General features: G+C 43.6%; 1 protein-coding gene across 2 annotated transcripts in view; it reads left to right on the forward strand.

Annotated features, from left to right (window-relative positions):
• LOC110535950 (nuclear receptor ROR-gamma-like) overlaps nt 1-2743 on the forward strand; it is a 33395-nt gene extending 30652 nt beyond the window's left edge. For both annotated transcript variants that reach the window (XM_090189966.1, XM_090189969.1), the window contains one exon: nt 1405-2743. In XM_090189966.1, the coding sequence (XP_090046092.1) occupies nt 1405-1563 (159 nt within the window). In that variant the 3' untranslated portion in view covers nt 1564-2743. The remainder of the gene's footprint in view (nt 1-1404) is intronic.
• Nucleotides 2744-14670: the final 11927 nt, after the last annotated feature.

The following is a 14670-nucleotide window of genomic DNA, read 5'->3' on the forward strand; positions in this document are numbered from 1 at the left end:
AGTCACTTACACATACACGCACACACACAGGCACACACACACAGGCACTTGCACATACACACTCACAGACACACACTCACGCATTCAAGTTTGACGTAGTAGTGAGTGGAGAGCGTTACCAGTGGTGTAAAGTACTTAAGTAAAAATAATTTAAAGTACAACTTAAGTCGGTTTTTGGGGTATCTGTACTTTACTTTACTATATTATATTTTTGTCAACTTTTACTTTTACTTCACTACATTCCTAAAGAAAATAATGTTAATGTACTTTTTACTCCATACATTTTCCCTGATACCCAAAAGTACTCGTTACATTTTGACAGGAGAATGTTCCAATTCACACACTTATGAAGAGAACATCCCTGGTCATCCCTACTGCCTTTGATCTGGCGGACTCCCTAAACACAAATGCTAGATTTGTAAATTATGTCTGAGTGTTGGAGTGTGCCCCTGGCTAGCTGTAAATGATGTCTGAGTGTTGGAGTGTGCCCCTGGCTAGCTGTAAATGATGTCTGAGTGTTGGAGTGTGCCCCTGGCTATCTGTAAATGATGTCTGAGTGTTGGAGTGTGCCCCTGGCTAGCTGTAAATGATGTCTGAGTGTTGGAGTGTGCCCCTGGCTATCTGTAAATGATGTCTGAGTGTTGGAGTGTGCCCCTGGCTAGCTGTAAATTATGTCTGAGTGTTGGAGTGTGCCCCTGGCTAGCTGTAAATGATGTCTGAGTGTTGGAGTGTGCCCCTGGCTAGCTGTAAATTATGTCTGAGTGTTGGAGTGTGCCCCTGGCTAGCTGTAAATTATGTCTGAGTGTTGGAGTGTGCCCCTGGCTAGCTGTAAATTATGTCTGAGTGTTTGAGTGTGCCCCTGGCTAGCTGTAAATGATGTCTGAGTGTTGGAGTGTGCCCCTGGCTAGCTGTAAATGATGTCTGAGTGTTTGAGTGTGCCCCTGGCTAGCTGTAAATGATGTCTGAGTGTTGGAGTGTGCCCCTGGCTAGCTGTAAATGATGTCTGAGTGTTGGAGTGTGCCCCTGGCTAGCTGTAAATCATGTCTGAGTGTTGGAGTGTGTCCCTGGCTAGCTGTAAATGATGTCTGAGTGTTGGAGTGTGCCCCTGGCTAGCTGTAAATCATGTCTGAGTGTTGGAGTGTGCCCCTGGCTAGCTGTAAATCATGTCTGAGTGTTGGAGTGTGCCCCTGGCTAGCTGTAAATTATGTTTTTATGTTGCCATCTGGTTTGCTTAATATAAGGACATTGAAATGGTTTATTATTTTCATTTTCTGTTTAGGTATCTTTACTTTTACTCAAGTATGACAATTGAGTACTTTTTCCACCACTGGTGTTTACCCTCTATGACTTCACTGGACAGTGTGTAGAACTGTCATTGACAAGCTGTGTGTGTGATGTCCCCAGCTCTACCAGAAGGTGTCAGTGTTGCGGTCTCTGTGCAGTCTTCATGTGGAGAAGCTGCACTGGTTCAGCCAGCGCTACCCGCTCACCGTCCACTCTGTCTTCCCTCCTCTATACAAGGAGCTGTTCACCTCCGACCTGCCTTCTGTGGACTCCCTGTGAACTCCCTCTGAACTGCACCGTACATGTTGACAGATAATTAGACAAAGAAACATGCATACAGTAGACAGACAGACACACACAAACACACACAGACACACAGAGACACAGACACTCAGAGACACAAACACTTACACAGAGACACAGACACTCAGAGACACAGACACACAGAGACACAGACACTCAGAGACACAAACACTTACACAGAGACACAGACACTCAGAGACACAAACACTTACACAGAGACACAGACACACACAGACACAGAGACACAGACACACACAGACACTTAGAGACACACAAACACACACAGACACACAAACACTCAGAGACACATACACAGAGACACAGACACACAAACTTAGACACACAGAGACACAGACACATGAGAATGCATTGATAACATGAGATGAAATGACTTTGAATGCTTCACTTGTTGAATAAATATATTTTTGTCATTTCAGAGAGCAATGATTTGATTTGATGGTAATTTCAGTAGCCTATTAGTGATTGGACATTGAAGCGATTTTCATGCAAAACAATGTTTTATACGTTGTTGTTTTGTTTTTCCTTTTTGAGAGTGTTATTCCGTCCTTGAGATGATGTTATTTTGACTCAGGGCGGCTGTTGTGACTGTATCCAGACCAGTTGCTAGCTGGTATAAATGACCATATTTAGATGATCACTATGAAATCTAATGGGTGTTTTCTGAGTTGTTTTTAAATGTGTGACTTTACAGAGTTGGCTAACCCATCAGACTGAGTACCTAAGTTATAGCCCATGGGCCCCACGGTTCAGGACCCAAACACACAGTCAAGTATATAGCTAGTCTTCTCAAAGAACTGTGTGTGGATCGAATTTGACCAACAATCCTATCTGTCTCTATCGAGCTTTAAAAGAGGCTGTGTGTTGCATTAAAACAGAGTCAGAAATCCTAGACAGGCAGAAATGTAAATATGAATAATCTAGAACATATAGAACGTAGATGCTGGGTAATATTGCTGTAGGACTACAGTATGTAGGCATTTGAATGACTAACTTTGAGCATGACTGTTATTGTAAACAGATTTCACAAACATTACCGGTGTGTTTCTTTAACATTCTCTCTCTGTTAGTTTGTCTCCTAAGTGTTACCATGGTGATTCCCATGGCTTCCAATAAACTGCTGACATGATTTAAAAAATGACTGGTGTTCCTGTATTGTCTGTTTTCCCAATGTACAAAATAGGATGTTTAATTGCATGCCAGGAAGGGAAAGAGGAAACATAGGAAACTTTTGTTCGGTCTAAGAGTTTGTTTGAGAGAACTGAAGAATGTTGTTGACTAAGCTTCCAAGGAGAAGTGACTAAGACCGGGGTGAGTTAGGACATGATTAAGACAACCACTGTCTCTCCGCCCTACAACCACAAACGCTTCAAATCCGGTCAGAGAGGTTGCCCAGTGTTCAGGGACAAGGATCAGTCCCACACAGTAACAGTGAGAGGGAGAGTTACATGTGGTCTCTCTGAGTTGTTTTTTTGCTGTGCTCTCTGGCCTTTCCTAGGGAATGTGTGTTCTGTTCCAGCACAAACACACATTTCTGACTTACCGGTTCTTCTAGACACATCTCAGAACAAAAAGTCTCAGTCAAATCTGGCATACAATCTCTGAACCATCAAAAGTACTAATTCTGTGAGATTAAAGTACTGTTTGAAGACTATCGGTAGATTGTCCCTTGAATTTTAGTCATATAAGCTATCTTACTCTTCCTCCTCCTCTTAATTCTGCTTTTCATGGGAAGTTCTAAAGCTGAGAAACACTGCTCAGGGACTTTGTGTTTGTGTGTCACCCATGAAGGGGAGGAGGGATGAAAGGACAGAGGGAAAGGAAAGGGGTAAAAGGGTGAGTCAAGGGGGAGCCACAGTCTGTGGATTTACAATGGAATCCTTCAGTGTTAACTCTGCACTGGATTAACTGGGGCGGCAGTGGTTAGAGTGTTGGGCCAGTGACTGAAAGGTTGCTGGATCAAATCCCCAAGCTGTTAAAAATCTGTCTTTCTGCACCTGAACAAGGCTATTCCCCGGTAGGCTGTCATTGTAAATAAGGATTTGTTCTTAACTGACTTGCCTAGTTAAATCAAATTATTATTATTCTGTGTGTGCACAGTAGCTATGTTTCTAATAACTTGTCCTTATTGGAAAGTACTTGTCCTGTGATTCTTAACTGACTTGCCTAGTCTAATAAAGGTGAAATTTAAAAATTAAAAAAGGCCTATTTCTATTTTGCCCTGTTTATCAAAAGTGTTGGAAAAACTTGTCAATAATCAACTGACTGACTTTCTTGATGCCTATAGTATTCTCTCAGGTATTGAATCTGGTTTCTGCTCAGGTTATGGATGTGTCACTGCAACCTTAAAGGTCCTCAATGATGTCACCATTGCCCTTGATTCTAAGCAATATTGTGCTGCTATTTTTATTGACTTGGCCAAAGCTTTTGATACGGTAGCCCATTCCATTCTTGTGGGCCGGCTAAGGAGTATTGGTGTCTCGGAGGGGTCTTTGGGCTGGTTTGCTAACTACCTCTCTCAAAGAGTGCAGTGTATAAAGTCAGAAAATCTGCTGTCTCAGCCACTGCCTGTCACCAAGGGAGTACACCAAGGCTCGATCCTAGGCCCCACACTCTTCTCAATTTGCATCAACAACATAGCTCAGGCAGTAGGAAGCTCTCTCATCCATTTATATGCATATGATAGTCTTATACTCAGCTGGCCCCTCCCCGGATTTTGTATTAAATTCTCTACAACAAAGCTTTCTTAGTGTCCAACAAGCTTTCTCCAACATTAACCTGGTTCAGAACACCTCCAAAATAAAGGTAATGTGGTTTGGTAAGAAGAATTCCCCTCCTCTCACAGGTGTTATTACTACCTCTGTGAGGTAGTCACCTCATACAAGTACTTCGGAGTATGTCTAGACGGTGCACTGTCCTTTTCTCAGCACATATCAAAGCTGCAGGCTAAAGTTAAATCTAGACTTGGTTTCCTCTATCGTAATCGCTCTCCTTTCACCCCAGCTGCCAAACTAACCCGGATTGATGATGATCCTACCCATGCTAGATTACAGAGACATCATTTATAGATCGGCAGGTAAGGGTGTTCTCGCGTGGATAGATATTCTGTACCATTCGGCCATCAAATTTGTCACCAGTGCTCCTCATATAACACTGCACTGCACTCTATACTCCTCTGTAAACTGGTCATCTCTGTATATTCGTCGCAAGACCCACTGGTTGATGCTTATTTGTAAAACCCTCTTAGGCCTCACTCCCCCCCTATCTGAGATATCTACTGCAGCCCTCATCCTCCACATACAACACCCGTTCTGCCAGTCATATTCTGTTAAAGTTCCCCAAAGCAAACACATCGCTGGGTTGCTCCTCTTTTCAGTTTTCTGTAGCTAGCGACTGGAATGAGCTGCAACAAACACTCACACTGGACAGTTTTATCTCAATCTCTTCATTCAAAGACTCAGTCATGGACACTCTTACTGACAGTTGTGGCTGCTTTGCATGATGTATTGTTGTCTCTACCTTCTTGACCTTTGTGCTGTTGTCTGTGCCCAATAATGTTTGTACCATGTTTGTGCTGCTACCATGTTGTGTTGCTACCATGTTGTTGTTATGTTGTGTTGCTACCATACTGTGTTGTCATGTGTTGCTGCCTTGCTATGTTGTTGTCTTAGGTCTCTCATTATGTAGTGTTGTGTTGTCTCTTGTTGTGATGTGTTTTTCTTATATTCATGTTGTATTTATGTTTTATTTTTAATCCCAGGCCACTGTCTCCGCAGGAGGCCTTTTGCCTTTTGGTAGGCTGTCATTGTAAATAAGAATTTGTTCTTAACTGAATTGCCTAGTTAAATAAAGGTTAAATAAAAATAAATAGAACTGTCATTGACTAGCTGTGTGTGTGTGATGTCCCCAGCTCTACCAGAAGGTGTCAGTGTTGCGGTCTCTGTGCAGTCTTCATGTGGAGAAGCTGCACTGGTTCAGCCAGCGCTACCCGCTCACCGTCCACTCTGTCTTCCCTCCTCTATACAAGGAGCTGTTCACCTCCGACCTGCCTTCTGTGGACTCCCTGTGAACTCCCTCTGAACTGCACCGTACATGTTGACAGATAATTAGACAAAGAAACATGCATACAGTAGACAGACAGACACACACAAACACACACAGACACACAGACACACACAGACACTCAGAGACACAAACACACACACAGAGACAGACACACACAGAGACACAGACACTCAGAGACACAGACACTCAGAGACACAAACACACACACACAGAGGTACAGACACACAAACAGACACACAAACACACTCACGTGTATACATTGATACATAAGATTATTAACTTGTTGAATAAATATATTTTTTTAATTTCAGAGAGCAAGGAAATGATCTCAGTAGCCTATTAGTGATTGGACATTGAAGCTATTTTCATGCACATTTTTTTTTAGAGATTGTTGTTTTTCCTTTTTGAGAGTGTTATCTGAGTGTATTTCATCCTTGAGATTATGTATGTTATTTTGGGCGGCTGTTGTGACTGTTGGGACGGCTGTTGTGACTGTATCCAGACCAGTTGCTAGCTGGTATAAATGACCATATTTAGATGATCACTATTTTCTGAGTTGTTTTTAAATGTGTGACTTTACAGAGTTGGCTAACCCATCAGACTGAGTACTTAAGTTATAGCCCATGGGCCCCACGGTTCAGGACCCAAAACACACAGTCAAGTATATAGCTAGTCTTCTCAAAGAACTGTGTGTGGATCAAATTTGACCAACAATCCTATCTGTCTCTATCGAGCTTTAAAAGAGGCTGTGTGTTGCATTAAAACAGAGTCAGAAATCCTAGACAGGCAGAAATGTAAATATGAATAATCTAGAACATAAAACGTAGATGCTGGGTAATATTGCTGTAGGACTACAGTATGTAGGTAGGCATTTGAATGACTAACTTTGGGCATGACTGTTATTGTAAACGTGTCAGATTTGTTGCTTTAACATGCTCTCTGTTAGTTTGTCTCCTAAGTGTTACCATGGTGATTCCCATTGAAAAGGCTTCCAATAAACTGCTGACATGATTTAAAAAATGACTGGTGTTCCTGTATTGTCTGTTTTCCCAATGTACAAAATAGGATGTAATAATTGTAATAATGTAATCATCTGTAATAATTGTGATAATGTATCTGTAATAATTGCATGCCAGGAAGGGAAAGAGCTTGAAGAAACATAGCGGGAGAGAGCTCAGTGCATGCAGCTGCACACTGGTAGAATTGACATGTTTTAAAGACACATCTATGACAAAACACACACAGACATTCCTGCTTTGAGCCGTCCTCAACGGTGTGTGTGTTTTATTCATAGACTACCCAATGAGCTGAGTGTGTGTTAAGTGGAAGTTAAGATTCCCGCCTTGATGTACTACAGAGGCATTCAGCAGTGTGCAGATCTGTCGGTCTTTCTTTCATGACTTTACCTTCAGTACCTCGTAGCTGAAAGTATCCTAACTGGATGTGGGTACAGAACACCACTTCTTAACTGTGTGTGAGAGTGGCAGTGGCTGACATTCAGCTGAGCTTTGTTGTGTGTATGGGAAGACTTTTGTTCCGTCTAAGAGTTTGTTTGAGAGAACTGAAGAATGTTGTTGACTGAGCTTCCAAGGAGAAGTGACTAAGACCGGGGTGAGTTAGGACATGATTAAGACAACCACTGTCTCTCCGCCCTACAACCACAAACGCTTCAAATCCGGTCAGAGAGGTTGCCCAGTGTTCAGGGACTAGGATCAGTCCCACACAGTAACAGTGAGAGGGAGAGTTACATGTGGTCTCTCTGAGTTGTTTTTTTGCTGTGCTCTCTGGCCTTTCCTAGGGAATGTGTGTTCTGTTCCAGCACAAACACATTTCTGACTTACCGGTTCTTCTAGACACATCTCAGAACAAAAAGTCTCAGTCAAATCTGGCATACAATCTCTGAACCATCAAAAGTACTAATTCTGTGAGATTAAAGTACTGTTTGAAGACTATCAGTAGATTGTCCCTTGAATTTTACTCATATAAGCTATCTTACTAAAAGGGTGAGTCAAGGGGGAGCCACAGTCTGTGGATTTACAATGGAATCCTTCAGTGTTAACTCTGCACTGGATTAACTGGGGCGGCAGTGGTTAGAGTGTTGGACCAGTGACTGAAAGGTTGCTGGATCAAATCCCCAAGCTGTTAAAAATCTGTCCTTCTGCCCCTGAACAAGGCGGTAGGCAGTAGGCTGTCATTGTAAATAAGGATTTGTTCTTAACTGACTTGCCTAGTTAAATCAAATTATTATTCTGCGTGTGCACAGTAGTTATGTTTCCAACAACTTGTCGTGTGATTTCTTTGTAGACATTTAGAAAGTTTGTATAGCAATTTGGGGTGTTCCTGCTTGTGGGCATTTCTGCATCTGCCAGAAGCCATGGATTACAGGCAACATCTGTATTGAGCTAAAGGGTAGAGATGGCGTTTTAAAGAGGCGGACACATAAGAAAATACAGACGAAGTACAAGACTAAGATTAAATCCTACTACACCAGCTCTGATGCTCGTCGGATGTGGCAGGGCTTGCAAACTATTACAGACTACAAAAGGGAAGCCCAGCCGCGAGCTGCCCAGTGACACGAGCCTACCAGACAAGCTAAATTACTTCTAGGCGCGCTTCGAGACAAGCAACACAAACATGCATGAGAGCACCAGCTGTTCTGGATGACTGTGATCCCGCTCTCCATAGCCAATGTGAGTAAGAACTTCAAACATTCAGGTCAACATTTACAAGGCTGCAGGGCCAGACGGATTACCAGGACGTACTTAGGGCATGCGCTGACATTTTCAGCTTGTCCCTGACTGAGTCTGTAATACCTACAGTAACAGTCAAAAGTTTGGACACACCTACTCGTTGAAGGGTTTTTCTTTATTCTTACTATTTTCTATATTGTAGAATAATAGTGAAAACATCAAAAGTACGAAGTAACACATATGGAATCATGTAGTAACCAAGAGTGTTACTACATTTCAACTTCATGGAATTTTCAAAGCTGTTTAAAGGCACAGTCAACTCAGTGTATGTAAACTTCTGAGCTCTGGCAGCTCCTGGCGGACAGGCGGGAGACCCTGGCAGCTCCTGGCGGAGAGACCCTGGCGGGGAGAAGAGACGGGAGACCCTGGCAGCTCCTCGGGGAGAGACGGGAGATCCTGGCAGCTCCTCGGGGAGAGACGGGAGACCCTGGCAGCTCCTCGGGGAGAGACGGGAGACCCTGGCAGCTCCTCGGGGAGAGACGGGAGACCCTGGCAGCTCCTCGGGGAGAGACGGGAGACCCTGGCAGCTCCTCGGGGAGAGACGGGAGACCCTGGCAGCTCCTCGGGGAGAGACGGGAGACCCTGGCAGCTCCTCGGGGAGAGACAGGAGACCCTGGCAGCTCCTCGGGGAGAGACGGGAGACTCTGGCAGCGCTGGACAGGCGGGAACACCTGTAGACAAAGGATGGAGGGGCTGCCTCTCAGGCTTCCTTGCCAGCCGTGTTCCCTCATATCGCTGGCTCCTCTCTCCGGCTGCCTCTGCTCTCCTAGCTGCCTCCACCTGTTCCCATGGCAGGCGATCCCTTCCAGCCAGGATCTCCTCCCATGTGTAGCAACCCTTGCCATTCAAAACATCCTCCCATGTCCAGGAGTCCTGATATCGCTGCCTCTCCTGCTGCCGCCTGTTACCACGCCGCTTGGTCCTTGGTTGGTGGGTGGTTCTGTAACGGCTTTCTTCTGTGGACGAAGGAGAGGACCAAAGCGCAGTGTGGTTAGTGTGCATCATGTTTAATAAAGACGATGTGAAAACAACAAACGGGACAAAAACCAAAACAGTTCTGTCTGGTGCAGACACACAACGACAGAAGACAACCACCCACAAAACCCAACACAAAACAGGCTACCTAAATATGGTTCCCAATCAGAGACAATGACTAACACCTGCCTCTGATTGAGAACCATATCAGGCCAAACATAGAAACGGGAAAACTAGACACACAACATAGAATGCCCACTCAGCTCACGTCCTGACCAACACTAAAACAAAGAAAACACAAAAGAACTATGGTCAGAACGTGACATATGTACTAAAAAGGAACAAAAGGTCCTTGTTCTAATTCTGACTAAAACTACACACATCATCAGATTATAGATTTATGATTCTAATACATTTCATACAAATATATGGTTTCAGAGTGGAATTATTTAATCATTATCTTTAGACATATAAATGATTTTATCACCAACAGAAACAAACTTTCCAACAGAGATCACGACGACACACTGAGCGTAAATACACTGCTCAAAAGAATTAAGGGAGCACTAAAATAACACATCCTAGATCTGACTGAATGAAATATTTATTTAGTTCTTTACATAGTTGAATGTGCTGACAACAAAATCACACACAAATTATCAATGGAAATCAAATTTATCAACCCATGGAGGTCTGGATTTGGAGTCACACTCAAAATTAAAGTGGAAAACCACACTACAGGCTGATCCAACTTTGATGTAATGTCCTTAAAACAAGTCAAAATGAGGCTCAGTAGTGTGTGTGGCCTCCACGTGCCTGTATGACCTCCCTACAACGCCTGGGCATGCTCATGATGAGGTGGCAGATGGCCTCCTGAGGGATCTCCTCCCAGATCTGGACTAAAGCATCCGCCAACTCCTGGACAGTCTGTGGTGCAACGTGGCATTGGTGGATGGAGCGAGACATGATGTCCCAGATGTGCTCAATTGGATTCAGGTCTGGGGAACGGGCGGGCCAGTCCATAGCATCAATGCCTTCCTCTTGCAGGAACTGCTGACACACTCCAGCCACATGAGGTCTAGCATTATCTTGCATTAGGAGGAACCCAGGGCCAACCGCACCAGCATATGGTCTCACAAGGGGTCTGAGGATCTCATCTCGGTACCTAATGGCAGTCAGGCTACCTCTGGCGAGCACATGGAGGGCTGTGCAGCCCCCCAAAGAAATCCCACCCCACACCATGACTGACCCACCGCCAAACCGGTCATGCTGGAGGATGTTGCAGGCAGCAGAATGTTCTCCACGGCTGTCAGACTGTCATGTCTGTCACATGTGCTCAGTGTGAACCTGCTTTTATCTGTGAAGAGCACAAGGCGCCAGTGGCGAATTTGCCAATCTTGGTGTTCTCTGGCAAATGCCAAACGTCCTGCACGGTGTTGGGCTGTAAGCACAACCCCCACCTGTGGATGTCGGGCCCTCATTACCACCCTCATGGAGTCTGTTTCTAACTGTTTGAGCAGACACATGCACATTTGTGGCCTGCTGGAGGTCATTTTGCAGGGCTCTGGCAGTGCTCCTCCTGCTCCTCCTCGCACAAAGGCAGAGGTAGCGGTCCTGCTGCTGGGTTGTTGCCCTTCTACAGCATCCTCCACATCTCCTGATGTACTGGCCTGTCTCCTGGTAGCGCCTCCATGCTCTGGACACTACGCTGACAGACACAGCAAACCTTCTTGCCACAGCTCGCATTGATGTGCCATCCTGGATGAGCTGCACTACCTGAGCCACTTGTGTGGGTTGTAGACTCCGTCTCATGCTACCACTAGAGTGAAAGCACTGCCAGCTTTCCAAAGTGACCAAAACATCAGCCAGGAAGCATAGGAACTGAGAAGTGGTCTGTGGTCACCACCTGCAGAACCACTCCTTTATTGGGTGTGTCTTGCTAATTGCCTATAATTTCCACCTGTTGTCTATTCCATTTGCACAACAGCATGTGAAATTTATTGTCAATCAGTGTTGCTTCCTAAGTGGACAGTTTGATTTCACAGAAGTGTGATTGACTTGGAGTTACATTGTGTTATTTAAGTGTTCCCTTTATTTTTTTGAGCAGTGTATATATATTGATTGCAATTATTCCCGAATGAGTGATGGTTCATGTGCAAAGGATTAGCATTTAAATTGTTCTAATTATCAACTTTGTAGTGTCTTTTATCTTTCGCGCCCTTCTCAGTCCCTTTGTCTAACAAGCCGCTATCCTGGTTTAGCCCACTAGGGCACATTCCCCTATCATTTCCTTGTAATCATATCTACTTGTTTGTTTGTGTGTGCATTTCTGTGATTATTTAGTTAGTTAAGAAATAAATGATTGAGACAATTGATGTATGGATGGCTCATAGGGAAGACTGGGTTCGTGCAGATAACCAACCATTTACGACGTTTGGAATGAGACTGACGTGAGAATATTATTTTCTGACGTACAGAATAATTCATTAATTAGAAGACTAATTGATCAGATATTTAAATATCTGAAAGTTATATTAGGAAAATTATAACTTTGTAATCTGAATATTTTCCTTGGTGCCCCGACTTCCTAGTTAATTACATCTACCTGATTAGTTAATCACGTAATAATAATTACAGAGAATTGATTTGATAAACTAAACAGTCTTCAGTTTAATGATGCCAAAGACATGACAATGGTGTTCAGTTTCATCCTTCACCACTTCTACCTGAGACCTGAGTCCTGAGTCCTGAGACCTGAGTCCTGAGTCCTGAGACCTGAGACCTGAGTCCTGAGACCTGAGTCCTGAGACCTGAGACCTGAGACCTGAGTCCTGAGACCTGAGACCTGAGTCCTGAGTCCTGAGACCTGAGACCTGAGTCCTGAGACCTGAGTCCTGAGACCTGAGTCCTGAGACCTGAGACCTGAGACCTGAGTCCTGAGACCTGAGTCCTGAGACCTGAGACCTGAGTCCTGAGTCCTGAGACCTGAGACCTGAGTCCTGAGTCCTGAGACCTGAGACCTGAGTCCTGAGACCTGAGTCCTGAGACCTGAGTCCTGAGACCTGAGACCTGAGACCTAAATCCTGAGACCTGAGTCCTGAGACCTGAGTCCTGAGACCTGAGACCTGAGACCTAAGTCCTGAGTCCTGAGTCCTGAGACCTGAGTCCTGAGACCTGAGTCCTGAGACCTGAGTCCTGAGTCCTGAGACTTGAGACCTGAGTTCTGAGACCTGAGTCCTGAGACCTGAGACCTGAGTCCGAACCAGCAACTTGTACACAGCATCCAGTCGAAGCTATCAACTGCCTTTTCTGTCATGCCTTTTCTCTCAAGAGTGCGACATGAGTCCATGTGAAGGGAGCATGGAAAGAGGTCTGTTCCAAACTTTTCCCATGTTGCTGGTATACTGGTTGACAAATGGACAAGACATAATGGGTGGTAAAGGTGGTGGGGGCCCAGGTGAGACAGTGAAACTGGGACATTATCATGGGCCATCCACTTTGAACTGTGAAGCTATCTGAAGATGACAACGAAGAGATGCCAGAAGAATAAGTGCATGAAGGAGGGGGGGTTGGTCAACTGTGCCCGTAATTGATTTAGGGTTGCCCTAAATTGTTTATTTGGGGTATCAAGTTGATTGTAGAGGTCTACACACTACAAAAAAAATATAGTAATTTAGACTAAGAATGCATTAAGATACTGATCTGTAATTATGACCGTGATGAGAAAAGTTCATACTAGAATTATAAGTATTGTATGTAAATGTACATTCTGCCAGGGTGTGTTAAATCGAGGGATTTAACTTTGAGTGATAGAACTAACGTGAATCACTAAGTATTGTAATTCTAAATTATTAATTGGGTTTTAATTATGATTTGGAAACTGAAATATTGTTTTTGTAAACTGACTGATTGATTTGAATAAGTTTTTAGTAAATTAATAACTATATGAGTGGAGCAATTAATGTATTATGGATTGATTGTTGTTATGCTGATTGTGACTGCCCAACAGCTTTAGTAGAAGTTGTGTATAAAGATGTTAACACTGTTGTCACCATGCCCCTGCTGAATGGAGAGTGGGAACCCTCTGATCCTGAGAGTGAATCTGGTCCTAATCTATTTGACCTATATCCCATTGCCAAATTACAATTTGATGATAATGATAATACTCAGGAACTATAGCAGGTTTGTGCTAATGGCACATAGAGCCCATAGGCATTGCCCTTTTAAATCGGGGGATCATGATGCTTGTCCTGGGTCATGTTCATTAGGCACCAAACGGAAGAAATGTTACTTAACCCGGGAGTCACTACCTGGATTTGCCCAACAAGATCATTTTAGTTTCTGCAGATGGTGTTATAGGAATGGAAATAGTTATTTTATGCTGACCAATTTGAGTATGCTCAGTGTCAACATGATAATTGTGTTTAGTACTGATGAAAAATGTACTCCGATTTAGATTGCTGAGAATTTCTTAACGATATTTTAATGTTTATATCATTCCGAATGAAGAATATTTTATGTTAAGGTTAAAAACATATTATTTTCAGGCTACTAAGCAACTATTGATTTATAACCACAGAGAGTTACTCAAGTCGCAAAGAAAACAGTAGCTGCCTCCTCTATTCCAGCACCATTTCAACTTCATAATGTCAACATCATCAAATCATGCTTAGTCTAATATAGTGACAACTAAAAGATACCAAAAATAATTTTGTCCAATCGACATAAGCTAAATATGATCTGGCTGTCCATGGTTCTGATTTGTGAGTGTGTGTGAGTGCCTGTGTGCATGCACGCACATGTTGACTCACCCTACTTGTAGAGAAATGCCAATGCCATCCTCCTCTCTTTCATGTTGATGAAATGGTCTATGACTCTGTCATACAGTACATGCCTTTATTTTTTGTTGTCCTAGGCTACCTGGCTAAAATGCTTGTTCCCTAGCCTGACTTGTTTTCATGGGAAACGATGAGCCAGCTAGTTAACATTAGCCTTCTACATCTAGCTACATATTGAACTTCCATCCTCTCGGGCCAGGGGCACAATGTATGACTTTATGGTTGGATCAGAATCGCTGTTATAATCATTTGCCAGTATGGAGAATTAAGTCAAACCACACGTCGAAATCCTTATCTTCATCCATGGCTAATTTAGGAAAGGGACAATCTTAGCTAGCTAGTCACTGGAGGATAACAACACAACAAGATTCAAATTGTTTCTGTCAATGATATTTGGCTCTGGATGTGACATGATGTGATTGGAGTGCAGCCAAGTC

This window comes from Oncorhynchus mykiss, chromosome 2 (assembly GCF_057628025.1).
Source record: "Oncorhynchus mykiss isolate SJ-2025 chromosome 2, ASM5762802v1, whole genome shotgun sequence".
Classification (NCBI taxonomy): domain Eukaryota; kingdom Metazoa; phylum Chordata; class Actinopteri; order Salmoniformes; family Salmonidae; genus Oncorhynchus; species Oncorhynchus mykiss.